This window comes from Bison bison, unplaced genomic scaffold (assembly GCF_000754665.1).
Source record: "Bison bison bison isolate TAMUID 2011002044 unplaced genomic scaffold, Bison_UMD1.0 scf7180017864134, whole genome shotgun sequence".
NCBI lineage: Eukaryota > Metazoa > Chordata > Mammalia > Artiodactyla > Bovidae > Bison > Bison bison.
Genome location: NW_011494706.1, coordinates 6873351 through 6889023, shown reverse-complemented (window position 1 = coordinate 6889023; position 15673 = coordinate 6873351). Strand labels below are relative to the sequence as shown.

At 42.8% G+C, this 15673-nt stretch overlaps 1 protein-coding gene across 3 annotated transcripts in view; it reads right to left on the bottom strand.

Annotated features, from left to right (window-relative positions):
* Positions 1-15673, bottom strand: part of CDK6 (cyclin-dependent kinase 6) — a 261972-nt gene that overhangs the window by 138587 nt on the left and 107712 nt on the right. For all 3 annotated transcript variants that reach the window (XM_010839786.1, XM_010839784.1, XM_010839785.1), the window contains exon 4: positions 5674-5841. In XM_010839786.1, coding sequence (XP_010838088.1) covers positions 5674-5841 — 168 coding nt within the window. The remainder of the gene's footprint in view (positions 1-5673; positions 5842-15673) is intronic.

Genomic DNA, 15673 nt, shown 5'->3' with positions numbered 1-15673 from the left:
AGTCTGACACTGTTTCCACTGTTTCCCCATCTATTTCCCATGAAGTGATGGGACCAGATGCCATGATCTTCGTTTTCTGAATGTTGAGCTTTAAGCCAACTTTTTCACTCTCCACTTTCACTTTCATCAAGAGGCTTTTTAGTTCCTCTTCACTTTCTGCCATAAGGGTGGTGTCATCTGCATATCTAAGGTTATTGGTATTTCTCCCGGCAATCTTGATTCCAGCTTGTGTTTCTTCCAGTCCAGCATTTCTCATAAAGGCTGTATATTGTCACTCTGTTTATTTAACTTATATGCAGAGAACTGCCATATGACCCAGCAATCCCACTGCTGGGCATACACACCGAGGAAACCAGAACTGAAAGAGACATGTGTATCCCAATGTTCATCACAGCACTGTTTACAACAGCCAGGACATGGAAGCAACCTAGATGTCCATTGGCAGACAAATGGATAAGAAAGCTGTGGTACATATACACAATGGAATATTACTCAGCTATTAAAATGAATGCATATGAATCAGTTCTAATGAGGTAGATGAAACTGGAGCCTATTATACAGAGTGAAGTAAGTCAGACAGAAAAACACCAACACAGTATATTAACACATATATATGGAATTTAGAAAGATGGTAACGATGACCCTATATGCGAGACAGCAAAAGAGACACAGATGTAAAGAACAGTCTTTCGGACTCAGTGAGAGAAGGCGAGGGTGGGATGATTTGAGAGAACTGCACTGAAACGTGTATTACCATATGTAAAACAGATGGCCAATCTGAGTTTGTGCATGAAGCACGGCACCCAGAGCTGGTGCTCTAGGACAACCCAGAGGCGTAGGGTGGGGATGCAGGTGGGAGGGGAGTTCAGGATGGTGGGGGGAGGGGAGGGGAACACATGTATACATGTGGCCGATTAATGTTGATGTACGGGAAACCCACCAAAATAAAGTAATTCTCTTCCAATTAAAACAAATTAATTAAAAAACAAACAAAACAAAAAGTCCATGTGTGCGTGTTTGCTCAGTGTTGTATGACCCTTTGAGACCCCACGAACTACAGCCCGCTAGGCTCCTCTGCCCATGGAATTCTCCAGGCAAGAATACCGGAGTGGGCTGCCATGCCCTGCTCCAGTGGAATCTTCCCAACCCGGGGATCGAACCCACGTCTCCTGTGTCTCCTGCATTGGCAGGCAGATTCTTTACCACTATGACACCTGGGAAGCCCTGAAAATGTACATGCTTTAATTAAAAAATAATTATTGCTAAGAAATCCTGCCTTCTGCAGCACATAATGTTTTTGAAATAGTAACATCACAGATCACCAAAACAAATATTCAATTTAAGACTGAAACAGCTGGAAATATTGCCAGAGTTACAAAAAAGTGACACAGAGACATTAACTGAACAAACACTGTTGGAAAACGGTGCTATGATGCAGGATCACCACAAAGCGCCCATTTGTAAAACATGCAACATCTGCTAAACGCAATAGAGCGAGGCGAATAAAATGAGGTATGCCTGTATTCTTGAAATCCATCTGCCACAAGATTATATATAACCGCATGGGGCATGATTTGTACAGGTCCCTTACGTACAATGGAAAGAAGCTCCCTTGGACCTGTTCTCTGGTTTTCCACAAATGTAGTTATTTCATTACAGGTCGCAGAATTTGATTTTCAGGGTTTCAGAAACAGTTCTTCACCAGGCTCTGAGTATAATGGGCCCCACTTCTCTTCACCTTCCCAGCTCCTCCCTGCAGAACAAGAGGCCTCATGTACGTGCTTACGGCCACCCCCCTCTGCGTGTCCCCATCCTGCCCAACGTCTGCAAGCTACTGCCCCTTAGGCGTGTGGCGAGCACACAGGTGGCCCGATGTGCTTTTAGGAAGAAGAGAAGAGCTTGTGCGATTCCCATTCGGTCAGGGAACTCCAAAGCCTTGCGTTTAGCTGGCTGAGCGTGGGGGTCTCAGACTCTGAGAGGTATCTGGATTCTGTCCTCATCAAGAGAGGCGTGGCTAGAGCAGGGCCAGTGCTGGCTCCTCCAAATTGTGAAACCCAGGCCACGGGACCCTCCTGCCTGGTTCTAAGGCCTTCACTGTAGCCATCCACACGTTGATTCTGTACAATTTACAGAAACAAGTATAAACCACTTTTCCCTTTGAGGTTACATGTACATACCTGATTGTATACTGAATAGCAAAACCCCAATTCTTCCTAAGACACCTTTGTGTCATGGGGAAGGCACCCAGTTAAGGGCACTTAATTGTTGTTGAGTTACTAAGTCGTGTCTGACTCTGCAACCCCTTGGACTGTAGCCCACCACGCTCCTTCCTCTGTCCATGGGATTTCCCAGGCAAGAATACTGAAGTGGGTTGCCATTTCCATCTCCAGGGGACCCTTCCTGACCCAAGAATTGAATTCGAGTCTCCTGCATTGGCAGGCGGATTCTTTACCACTGAACCACCAGGGAAGCCCTAAAGGCACATAAGCCTCCTCCTTATCAGATGAAGACAAGCCAAACCAGATAGTTTGCCCCTATGTTACACCAACTTCAGCCACAACTAGAGTCTAGACTTATGACTGTCCTAAATTAATTTCTACCCCAAAGGCCCACTCCTTTAAGGAACTTACAGCTTGATAAACAAAATCCCTAAATAATTACAAACAAGACAGAAAAGTCTTACACAAGGCATTAATGTTTCTCTGGAAATAATGCGGGAGGAAGGTGGGATTAATTGCTGCGGGGGGTACCAAAAGGGGAAATCTGAGTCTGGCTTTGGAACAGAAGTAGTGTATTAGTGTTTCTCATGGTTGTAAAATGTCAGTTTCCAATCAGTTAACTTGAAATTTCTTTAACATTCCACAAATCAAGTTGATTCCCAGTTCCTGTATGACATAACCCACTAAAATATGCGTATTTCCAGGAAGTGGAATGTAGTCTTTTTCTCTTTGAGAAATGCAAAAAAAACACAAACAAACAAACAAAAAAACCCCAAAATACCAGTTCATTCTGAAAAAAACAATTCCAAGTCTAGTGTCACCATGTGTATGCAAACCAATGTATCACTACAGAAATGGATTTTCCCTTAAAAAGAAAAATATCGAACAGTGGGAAAAAATTTAATGCAGCATTCTACAGGAATCATACTCTTTATTCTTAACATTAAATTTCAGCTACTACTGTTTCAAGTAAAATCTCAATTTGTTCCAGTGTCTTTTCTGATTGCTAATCCTTTTTAGTTCATGTCACATAAGAATTATTTTATGTCACATAAGAAGTATAGAGTATACAGTACAAGCTAGATACTGAAAAATCAGGTATTTATGACTGCCTTTCCCCTTTTCTGTACGAAATCATTTGTCTCCATTTTCCTGTCTGAACATATCAACTTTCAGGGAGAATGGAATGTTAATTGGTGTTACGCACAAGCTGGGCTATCATTCCTCAAATTTAAGAAGAAGAAGAAAAAAAAAAAAATCAAAACAAACCCAACTGGGTTTCCTGTTTTTATTTACGGTTTTCAGTGCCCCGTTGAGGGGGGATTAAAATAAAGTGGCTCAGTTATGGCTCATCCTTCCTTCAATTAATCTACCCTAGGAGACCAGTTCCTTCTATCATCTGTCCAGATCGCAAAGCCTATTCAAGCTTCTCCCCAGGGCCCCGAAACAACATACAAAACTACTTCCTAGGGAAGCCGCAGCCACCTCACCCTTCCCACTGGGCAAACACACAGACTCAGCCCTTTGTGGTGCGATTATATAAGCATACAAGGGCTCCCTTGACACCACCCAAATCGGAGATGTGTCCTTTAAACACCATTTTGTGCCCACTCTTCTCAAAAGTGACAGTGTGTGTTGGGCCAACAGGAAACAAGAATGCTTCTCTCTCAACAGTGGTGACGCATTCAAAGGAATCTTCTGTAAAAAAAAAACTCTCTTGCCCTAGGTACAGTGTAGAACACTGGGAACCACGCGATCTGACATGTACCAGGTTCCAGCATCTGTATTTCGGGGATGGGGAAGCAGAATACTTTTGCAAATTGAGTGTTTTTTATAAGGCAAGTTCTCTCCGAGAATTTCCAACTCCCCTCCTGAATGTCTACTTCTCAGCTGGGGCATTACTGGAATTTGTGGAGGCAATTCTTTGTTAAGCAGAATATTAGCCACCTTGCAGCTGCCTCCACCCCCCAAGTTGTTATGATGACCAAAGATGCTGTCATACATTTCTCAACCACGTTTCCCCTCCCCTTCCCTCCAGCGCCACCCTTGACTGAGAAACACTTTGAGGCTAAAAGACGGACGATACAGTAATATACATGTTTCAATGCTATTCTCTCAAATCATCCCACCCTCACCTTCTCCCACAGAGTCCAAAAGAGACTTTATATCTGCATTTCTTTTGCTGTCTCGCATATAGGGTCGTCGTGACCATCTTGAAACATGTATGTTACCATATGTGAAATAGATCACCAGTCCAAGTTTGATGCATGAAATGGGGCACTCAAAGCTGGTGCACTGGGACAACCCAGAGGGATGGGATGGGGAGGGAGGTGGGAGGGGGATTCAGGACGGGGGACACATGCACACCCATGGCCGATTCATGTCAATATACGGCAAAAACCACCACAATACTGTACATTTATTAGACTCCAATTAAAATAAATTAATTCATTTAAAAAAAGATGGATAATACGTAGACAATGGCCTATTGACTCATGAAGATTCTTTTACTTAAGGCTTAATCTAAAGCTTTAGGGGCAATGTTAGTAGCGTTCATGGAATCAAAAGGATTCTCCGAGTCCACATCCAAACGTCCATGTCCTGCCCCGAATACATAGCCCAGCAAAGGGACATTCCCTGGCTTTAAAAAAAAAAAAAAAATCTATGCATGAATTCACTGTATGTAAAACAGGCCCTTCAAAGACAAGGATTTATTAGTGCTTACTTCCAGACTCCTGTTGTATATTTTGGGTGCATTTTCACCAAAATTCATCTCGGAAACAATGAACTACATTAGGAGAAACAGAAGCTAACCAAAGTCAGCGGATTATGGTTTTATGAGACAAAAAACCCAGATTACAACTGTCCTTCTTCGCCAAAATAGAGCCTGTGGGTCTGCGCTTGTGTTTCGGCTTGGAGGAAGGCGTCCCGTGGAGGGGTGGTGCTGCCTGTTCCTGGATCACCCAAGTTCACCGTGAATTCAATCTCTTCTTCACAGTCGACACCACAGCCTCACAGGAGTGCTTTCGCACACATGTGCAGGTACCTGACTGTTTCTCAGGCTAGGATAGGGATATGTTCTTGGTGCTGTCTTCTCCCTGACCTCGAGCTGTGTCTCCCCAGACACGACATATGCAGCTCTGAAAACAGTGGTTATGGCAAAAAGCCATATGGCAAAACCATTGGGAAACTTGTAACTGATTCCTTTCTAGTGGCTAAGAAGCAACGGTCTATTTCTGCAATGGGTTCTGTCCACAACAAGCCCAGCCCGGATGTGTCTGCAGTGGTAAGCAGAACACTCTCTTCCTACAGCCTGCCATATAAAAAGTGCAAAGACATTCTGTCCACAAACTGACCACGGGCAGTAATAACATTAGGGGCCTGGAATGGGGGCAGTCTGTCATTCCAAAGAGGAAAATGAAGTTGAAGGAAAGAACAGTGCTTTCTCACTCACCACTGAGGTAAGAGCCATCTGAAAACTGTAGATGCGAGCAAGGCCGAAGTCAGCCAGCTTTATTTGTCCACTGCTGGTCACCAGAATGTTCTGTGGTTTTAGATCACGATGCACCACTCGGTGAGAATGAAGAAAGTCCAGGCCTCGGAGAAGCTGAAACATCATATCCTAAATAAAACCAAGAAACAAAATCAATCATTTGCCAAAAGAGAAATTCAACATGCTGAATTCTCAGTACTTAGAATAGTATTTGGCACATATAAAGCATTTGATAAATACCTGCTGAATGAATGAATCTGTCTCCCTTTCTACCACTCCACTCTCCCATGCTCAACATTACTACAAAAAGTGCCACTCTCCACCCATATTTTATTAATGAAAGGATGATTTAAAAAATAATTTCAGGGACTTCCCTGAAATTAGGCCACTGGACCGCCTAAGACTGTACTCCCAGTGCAGGGAGCTCAGGTTTGATCCCTGGTCAGGGAACTAGATCCCACATGCCACAATTAAAAAGTTCAAATGCCTCAACTAAAGATCCCATGTGCTGCAACTAAGGCCTGGTGAAGCCAAAAAAAAAAAAAAGTTCCAGATGACATAGGAAATATTCTGGAAGGATACATACCAAACTGGTGTCCAGGGTTAATGGTGGGGAGAGAAAGTAGTTGGCGAGAGAGGGACATTTTTCACTTCACATACTTTTATATGATTTAACACATGATTTCAACAATTAAAATCCAGTAAACGATGATAACAGCAATGGTAGTTCTTAATATTTTTATAGCACCTATTATTCAGCAGTCACTATGTGTCAAGTCCTGCTTTAGTAATTCACTTAATCCATACCACAACACTGAGGTAAATAATATTATCAACCCATTTCACAGGTCAAGAAGCTGATACATAGTAGGTGTATGTAATCAGCCCGAAGTAACACCACTAGCAAAAAAAAAAACCAGAGTGTTGATTTGAACCAGAGTCCAGGAAAACTGGATTCTAACTCCCGAGGCACTCCTTTATTAGATCAAAGATCATACGAGTATGGAAAACCAGGTAAGCAGTTTTACCTCACCAAGCCTCACTTTTTCTGTCCATAAAAACAGGAAAGTGACAAAACCTGCAGCACAGGATCACTGCTCGTAAAGCATCCACTGCAGTGAGCACTTGCTGCTGACAGAGTCAGGCAGCACGGAGGCATCTGGACCAACGTCGCACCTTCTTCTCATTTTAGAACTTACAAAAGCAGGTACAATGTTTTAAACTCAGAGGCAGTGTCGGATGGCAGGAATTTAAGATAGTGAACGTGATATGACCCTTGGAAATCTGGAGGCTCACAAGACTGACCTACCCCACGTAACACTGTGAGAATGCGGTAAAGGGAGGATGGAATTAATTAATTAGGTTCTCGTAAGGGCTAGAAAAATGCTTAGGCAGCATCAGGGGCTTCAGAGCCGGGAGGGGCGGTGAGCACACACTTGTTCATCAGTTGGGCTCTATTTGGTTACTGGCTTATAGTTCTAATATTTTCTTCAGGGGAGTTCTACCTTCCTGGCTTATTCTAAACCAAAGCCTGAGTTTTCCACCTTTAAAAAGGAGAAAATGGGGCTTACTTTTCATAATACGAGATTTAAACGAAGTAATGCATGTGAAGAGGTTGTGTAGTTTGCAGGAAACAAATGATCATCGGTGAAGTGTCTCGTTTCCTAGGGGAGACTGAGTTAGAAATGACCAGAGGAAACGTGGCCACTGTCACAAGGCCAGTGGACAAAGCACCAAGTGGGGATGACACAGGTGAACTGGAATTCTTTCTGAGCGCCACCTAAACGGGCCTGATGAACTGGCCGGGGTCACCTTCTAAGTTTCCAAAGACGAAAAGATCAGACCGCACTGCTGAGGGACAGTGGTCCAGGACTTAAGAACCACTGAGGGTAAAGCAACTTGCAACGAATAAACGAGAGTGTGAAAGTGAAGCACAAAATGTTAATGAAAGCAATCTTCTGTGGCACACAAGTCGTTATTGGAAACACATGCACATGACTTGCAAGCAGTGGATTTTAAACAGCATGACTAACCTAAAGTAATGCCATCCTGGCTTGCCATCTTTAGCTTCTTATACACTAAGCACCAACCCTTTCAAACAGTACCAAGAATAAATGTGCTTGATTCATGTTTCAGTGTTCAAACAGTGTAAGCAGCCAATGAGTAGAATAAATACGTAAAAATCTGAACCAAGTAATTACTAACAAGGCCCATCTAAATTTATATGTTGGAGAAGGCAATGGCACCCCACTCCAGTACTCTTGCCTGGAAAATCCCATGGATGGAGGAGCCTGGTAGGCTGAAGTCCATGGGGTCGCTAAGAGTCGGACATGACTGAGCGACTTCACTTTCACTTTTCACTTTCATGCATTGGAGAAGGAAATGGCAACCCACTCCAGTGTTCTTGCCTGAAGAATTCCAGGGACGGGGGAGCCTGGTGGGCCGCTGTGTATGGGGTCGCACAGAGTTGGACACGACTGAAGCGACTTAGCAGCAGCAGCAGCAAATTTATATGTTGGAGAAGACTCTTGAGAGTCCCTTGGACTTCAAGGAGATCCAACCAGTCCATCCTAAAGGAGATCAGTCCTGGGTGTTCATTGGAAAGACTGATGTTGAAGCTGAAACTCCAATACTTTGGCCACCTGATTCGAAGAGCTGACTCATTTGAAAAGACCCTGATGTTGGGAAAGATTGAGGGCAGGAGAAGGAGATGATAAGGGATGAGATGGTTGGATGGCTTTACCGACTCCATGGACATGGGTGTGGGTAGACTCCGGCAGTTGATGATGGACAGGGAGGCCTGGTGTGCTGCGGTCCATGGGGTTGCAAAAAGTCAGACACAACTGAGTGACTGAACTGAAATGAAATTTATAAAAAGCCTGAACTGTGTGCTGCGCTTAGTCACTCTGTCATGTCCGACTCTGCAGCTCTACGGACTGCAGCCCACCAGTCTCCTCTGTCCATGGGGATTCTCCAGGCAAGAATACTGGAGTGGGTTGCCAAGCCCTCCTCCAAGGAGATCTTCCCAGCCCAGGGATTGAACCCAGGTCTCCCACATTGGAGGCGGATTCTTTACTGACTGAGCCACCTAAGTTTAAATACATGTATACTGCTTTCATTTGTGTATTTATACAGCCCTGGTGGCTCAGCTGGTAAAGAATCCGCCTGCAGCACAGAAGACCCCGGTTTGACTCCTGGATTGTGAAGATCCCCTGGAGAAGGAAACAGCTGCCCACTCTAGTATTCTGGCCTGGAGAATTCCAGGACTATATAGTCCATGAGGTCACAAAGAGTCAGACACGACTAAGAGACTTTCACTTCACAGCACATACTATATTTTTCTTAGTTATAAAATTGGTCCATGCTTAATGCATATAGAAATATTTTTTAAAAATTCATTAAAAGTCCAGAGGAAGAAAAAAATCATGCAAAACACCACCACTCAGAAAACAGAGAAAACTCTACTGTTAAATAACTTTGTCTTTCATGTCTTTTAAACAGATACTGGTATATCTGCAGGTGTAAATATATTATAATTCTATTTAATACTGAAGCATTATATATAAAATATATCATATATACTACATATCAATATATATAACATTAATATAGAAATATAACACATTTTAAAATAGAAATTGTTATTATTCAGTACACATTTTATAGTTGCTTTATAAAGATTTAACAATTCATTTTGAATATTTTGCCACTTCAACAAAATTCCTCTAAAATCTAACTCTTTTATACAATATGATTTTTAGTGGCTGCATAGTTTTCCTTCTATGCCATAATCACTATTATTTGGTTTTAGGTTGTGTTATTTTGCTACTTATTCTAAGAGTGTAGGTCTCCTCTATTTAAAGGCAAATGTAGATAAAAATGACTTGTTAACATCATACGAAAGCACAGTTTAGGCAGTGAGAACATGTACGCTGGTCTAACGTTTGATTCCATGTAAATGACACCTATGTATAAAGAGTTGGTTCTATGTAAGAATCACCACTCTTTAGATTTTATCAGGCTACTTAATTTTTTTTGGTTAGCAAACTGGGTTTTCTTTTAAACCCAAAACATCCAGCTACAATTACAGTTTCGAACTAGCGAACTTTGAGTTAATGATTTTTTTTTTTTAAATTGCCCAAAATCTTGTTTCCTTCACTAATTCCAATGCATCGATGCATTGGAGCATGACAGACTTGCAACTCTGGTCACAAATAAGAATAAGAACTCTGGTCCCAATTTCTGAGAATTATATGAATGAATGAACTGTAACACTAAACAAAGAAAGGAAAAAAAACAACTTTCCTTCAGCATCGCAAGTGCTTTGATCAAAGACATCTGAAAGGACTCTCTACTTAGGCTTATTATCTGTTCCATCTCAATTTATAGTATCGTGAGACATACTTTTAAATTAGCTCCTCAAGATTTTAATCTAAATTAATCTGTCTTATACAAGACTCAAATATTTCACAGTAATCCCAGTGATGCAATGCAATGAGACTACGGATACTGCCAATTAAGTTAAACACAGGTTTAAAGCCTTTTAATGTTACAGTGTCCAGTTCTGGCATAAAAGGTTTCAATGTCTAGTCCCACTGACGATAAACAGTCACTGGGGGCCCCCATTCTGTCTTTCTGAAACATGTGACGTGGGCGCCTGTTTCAACAGGACACCATCCTGGAATGAAGTCTGGCTCCTAGAGACTTCAGATGGGGTTTCGTCCTTGGCAACTCCCTTAAAAAGACTCCGGACTTCAGTCTGAACACCAGAAGTCTTCAAAGCCTTGTAACAACCATTAGTTTCTCTTAGGCGTTCTAGAGCTCTAATTCTCTTATTTCTTGAAAACAAGCAAACTGAAAATCTACCTCAAGCTTTTTTAATGGGAAAAAGTTTTATCATTGGGTCTTTTTTTCCCAGCGGTGAAAAAAGTAGTTTCAAAAGACACTTAAAACACCAACTTATATACCATAAAGTAAATCACAGAAATGACAGCTCTCAATAGACAATTCTGGACTTTTGGATAGATCTACTTAAACCTAAGCAATGTATTCACACCCTCGGGTTTCAGCAACAAAAATACGTCAGTAGTTCATTGATTTAAACAGTTAAGACATATACAGCTTGTACAAAGTTAATTACTTTTTTCTCCTATTCTAAACCCCAGTCTTTTCAAATTTGTTATCCACGTTTTAACAGAGGTGTCTTTATAAACGATTTGTTGTTTCGTACAAAGATCTATCTAGTTTGTTTCTTACGAAGGATGTTAGAGGAATCGCACAGACCAACACAACAAAGGTTTTTGTGTTTTTTTTTTTTTAACAATACTAAACCAATAACATGTTGACTTGCCTGCAGTGCAGGAGAGTCGGGTTCAACTCGTGGGTCGGGAAGATCCCCTGGAGGAGGGCACGGCAACCCACTCCAGTATCCTTGCCTAGGAGATTCCAGGGACAGAGGAGCCTGGCGGGCCACAGAGAGGCAGACACGACTGAGCGACTAACACCACACACTACACTACAATTATAAGAACAGACTTAGACCCCATGACGACAAAATCATAAAGCAGAGGACTATCGGCAACGCTGAGGGCCAGTCTCAGGATCTCTTTTTCCTCTTTTTGTTGATTACAAGTATATATATTGTTAAGCTATATATATTGTGGTATATATATTATGGTATAAGTATATATATTGTGGTAAGCTATACATAAAATTTCCCACCTTAACCAATGTCAAGTGTATAGTTTAGTAGTAAGTATATTCAACCTGCTGTATAATCAATCTCCTGAACTTATCTATCTTGCAAAACTCAAACTCTACTCTATACCCACTAAACAACTCTTTATTGCTCCCTTCCTCCAAGACCCTGGCAACCACTCCTCTACTCTCTGTTTCCACGAATCCGGCCACTCTAGATACCTCATGTAAGTGGCATCATAACGTATTTGTTCTTGTGACTGGCTTATTTCATTTAGCGTAATGTCCTCAAAGTTCATCTGTGTTGTAGCGTGCGTCAGAGTTTCCTTCCTTTTAAAGCTGAATAATATTCCGCTGTCTGGATTGATGACATTTTGCCTATCCATTCATCTGCTGAAGGATGAACTTGTATTATTTTGGCTGCTGTAAGAATATGCTACGAATGTAGGTATATAAATGTAAGTATCTCTTTGTGACCCTGCTTTCAATAATTTCGGGTATACAGGCCCACAAGTGGACTGCTGAGTCTAGTCCCAGGATCACGGTTCTCCTGTAAAATGTGGTACAATATTACTGCATAAGCAATGAAGCCATGGGTAACAAAGGCTGGTCCTGGGCAGTCTATCAGGCGGCTTCATTCACTCACAGGCGATCTCACTCACTCCTTCCACTTCTGTGCTTAAGCAGAATCTGCCTGAAGTCACTGTATGAAGCTTGGTGTACGTCGACACTGTACCCTACTCCAAAACCTGAGAGTGGCTTCTCCGGCTTTCACTGATCGAGTCACAGAGTTAACAACGGGCTGCAAACCCTGGGCCTCAGGAGAACCCACAGAATGCTTCACCTCAAATCACAAAGGGCAAAACAAATCCCAAAAAAAGCAAGAGGAGGGTTAAAGCGGGCTCCTTAAAGCTTCAGATCAGCTGGACAGTAAAACTGGTAAATTGGAAGTAAGGAATAAATGGGAGGCCCTGAAGATTAGCCTCGAGTCATGCGCCATTGGCTTCCAATGGGAGGAGGTGAGATGGCTGAGGAAAGGGACGCCTGGCCTGGGGATTCTTCAGCAGAAACAAAGGCGGAGCCCCTCACCGCAGCTGCTGGCTCTCCTACTTCCACTGCTTTGAGGCAACTGGATGAAAGCATAGTAAAAGTCATTTCCTGCATAAGTTTTATTAACAAAATACGTATTCTGAAAAGAGCATAAAAAGGAGCTATATATACTATTCAATCCTGGAACTGATGATAATGCTGAGTAAGAAAAGGATCAGTCCCAACTAAGTGGAAATTAGAAAATCGCAACTGATGTTCACCAAACCTGGAAATGTTGTGGGTGTTCGAGGGACAATGCAATGGCTAAACGGACCGTCTAAAAGAAGTAATCATTACCTCATCATGATGGCTATTTCTAACCCACAATGGAAAGTCACTGGGAACTGAAACTGCAGACAGCAATGTCAGGTATAACTTCCTCAGATCGGGATACAAAAATTGACATTGCAAAAATAAGAAAATACAAAGTATAAATGCTTAGGTTGCTGGCTAATGACTCAAAATGGTTTTTGTTCTAGACAAAACAGAGATCACACTGTTTTGTGATCCTTTTAAAATCATTTAACAAATACTGTGGCTATTTCCCCATTTCAAAACATATTCTTCATAATAAAAAAATTTAACAGTATGCTTTTCTTAAAAAGTTTTTTTTTTTAAATTAATTCATTTCACTGTGTTGGGTCTTAGTTGTGCGGGATCTTTCGTTGTGGCCCACGGACTCTCTAGTTGTGGCCCACGGGCTCAGGAGTGTGTGGGCTCACCTGCTCAGCAGCACCTAGCATCTTAGTTCCCTGACCAAGGATCGAACCCTACATTGCAAGGTGGATTCTTAACCACCCAACCACCAGGGAAGTCCCCAACAGTATGCTTTTTTAATGGCTGCATCTGGACAAAATATCTTGTCTTCCTGCATTTTCCTTCTCTCTTCCCTCATCTGAAAACTTGTCTCTCACTCCATACTTGCCTCCTCTCCAAATGAGATACTAAGACACTGCTTTTCCAAAGAGTGAAGCATATGATTGTTTGCCTACGTTGTCGGGTGCCAGTCAGGAAGGACTGATCCCTGGCAGTCATATTCCTTTTTGCTAGGAGTGGATCCAGAGACCCAGTCCTAGCTACTGAGACATATAGGCACATTTCAGAAAGTATTTTTCCCCTAGTAAGACCACTGCAGAAAACTCTCTGCTGTACTGCTTCCTCATCCCCCAGCCCTAACTCTCCACCTGTGCTTGAGGGCATGAACTTGAGACTGTAGCAACCACCTTGACATGGAAAGGGAGATTTCATCTGCACACAGGCAATGCCAGAGTGTAATGAGGCAAAGAGTCTGGTCTCTAAGGACATCCCTGAATAGTAGGATGGACTTTGGGGCTGCCCACTGGCCTCGTAGTTAGGGCAATAATGCTCTCAAGTGCGTGCTTGCTAAGTCGCTTGTTGTGTCCAACTCTTTGCAACCCTGTGAACTGGGGCCCGCCAGGCTCCTCTGTCCATGGGATTCTCCAGACAAGAATACTGGAGTGATTTGTCATTCCCTCCTCCAGGGGAATCTTCCCAACCCAGAGACGGGAAACCGAGTCTCCGAAGTCTCCTACACTGGCAGGTGGGTTATTCACCACTAGCGTCACCTGGGCAGCCCAGTAATGCTCTTGAAAGTGAAAGTCGCTCAGTCTCGTCTGACTCTTTGCAACCCCATGGACTATACAGTCCATGGAATTCTCCAGTACAGAATCCTGGAGTGGGTAGCTGTTTCCTCCTCCAGGGGATCTTCTCAACCCAGGGATTGAATCCAGGTCTCCCACATTGCAGGCAGATTCTTCACCAGCTGAGCTACCAGGGAAGCCCAAAAATTGGCTTTGTGGGATCTTAGTTCCCTGACCAGGGGTTGAACCTGGGTCCCCTGAAGTGGAAGCACAGCGTCCTAACCACTGGACTGCCAGGGAATTCCCCCCAAAATAATGCTCTTACTTCAAGACCTTTCTTCATCGAGTGTTCTACAACTTGCCATCAACTGTTCTTACAACTTGTAAGAACAATTGTAACCTGTTCTATAACTGAAAATTATTCTAACAACTCAAATTATATTAACTAAAACCTGTTAAGGTCACTACCTTTCATTTAACCCCTGCTCCCCAATGAAACACGCCCCCCACCAACTCCCTTAGCTTCAGGAAACTTGGACTTCTTCAAGCCATTCCATTCTGTGTCATCTACACCCATGGCTAAAATCAGGAACATGTTATTACTTAACTTTGATCCTTTTTTTTTTAATTAAAAATTTAAAAGTCACTTTAATTACATTTATTTGAATGTCAAAATACCACTTAAATTCACATAAACGTCTTAGCATAATTAATTAAACATGGAAAGCAACTTCTTCAAACATCATTCATTAAATCTGTCAATTCCCTCACCTCTTTGGTTCTGAGGTCATTCTATCTCATCCTCTATGCAAAGATTAACCTCAGTTAGCGCAAATGCTGTCTTTCTCAGCTGTTCTACCTGTGCTTCAGAGAGCTGTTAAGTGGGGAAATGGCCACATACGTGTCTACTATTAATACGAAGTCAGTCTCTAACCCTAACGACGACGCTGCTGCCAGGGATCATACAGGTCCCTAGTTAGCTCTCGTGGTGTCCCTGTAGGTGAAATTCTCACCGCTGTCCCTCTACTTTATCAGCTCTCTTCCTCTCCAAACACACTAGAGTGCACTCCACTTGAGAGAGAAAAACAGGCCACCAAGGGATGCTACCAACGTCCCGGGTGCAACCCACCCGTTGATGAGCACTGGCAATCTGTCTCCCTCCCTCACCTCCTCGTGGGAAAACCTTCCGGCCTTCCCTGCAGTGTTCCTCTTCTTCCTATGCTCTGAATCGCCTGCATTCCAGCTTCCTCAAGTCCTGCCCTCACTCTACTAACCATTGCCCTTCCTACTGTATCTGGGACTTCCCCTTCTCTTGTCCCTTGACCATGAACAACCAAAGCAACCCCCTTCCTTCCTTGGCCAACGGTCTTCAGGGTGCACACTTTCTCATTCCCCTCCCACACCACATCCAAACGGTGAATGGGAACACAATGGCTCTTGCAAGATCACCAATAAGCACTTGACTCGCCACAACCAAGAAGTTCCACTCCTAACTGAGTCCTGCCTCGGCATTTCACATGGGATCCCTCCTTCCTCTTCACTGTTCTTCAAAAAGGAAAGATATTCTAAGTGTC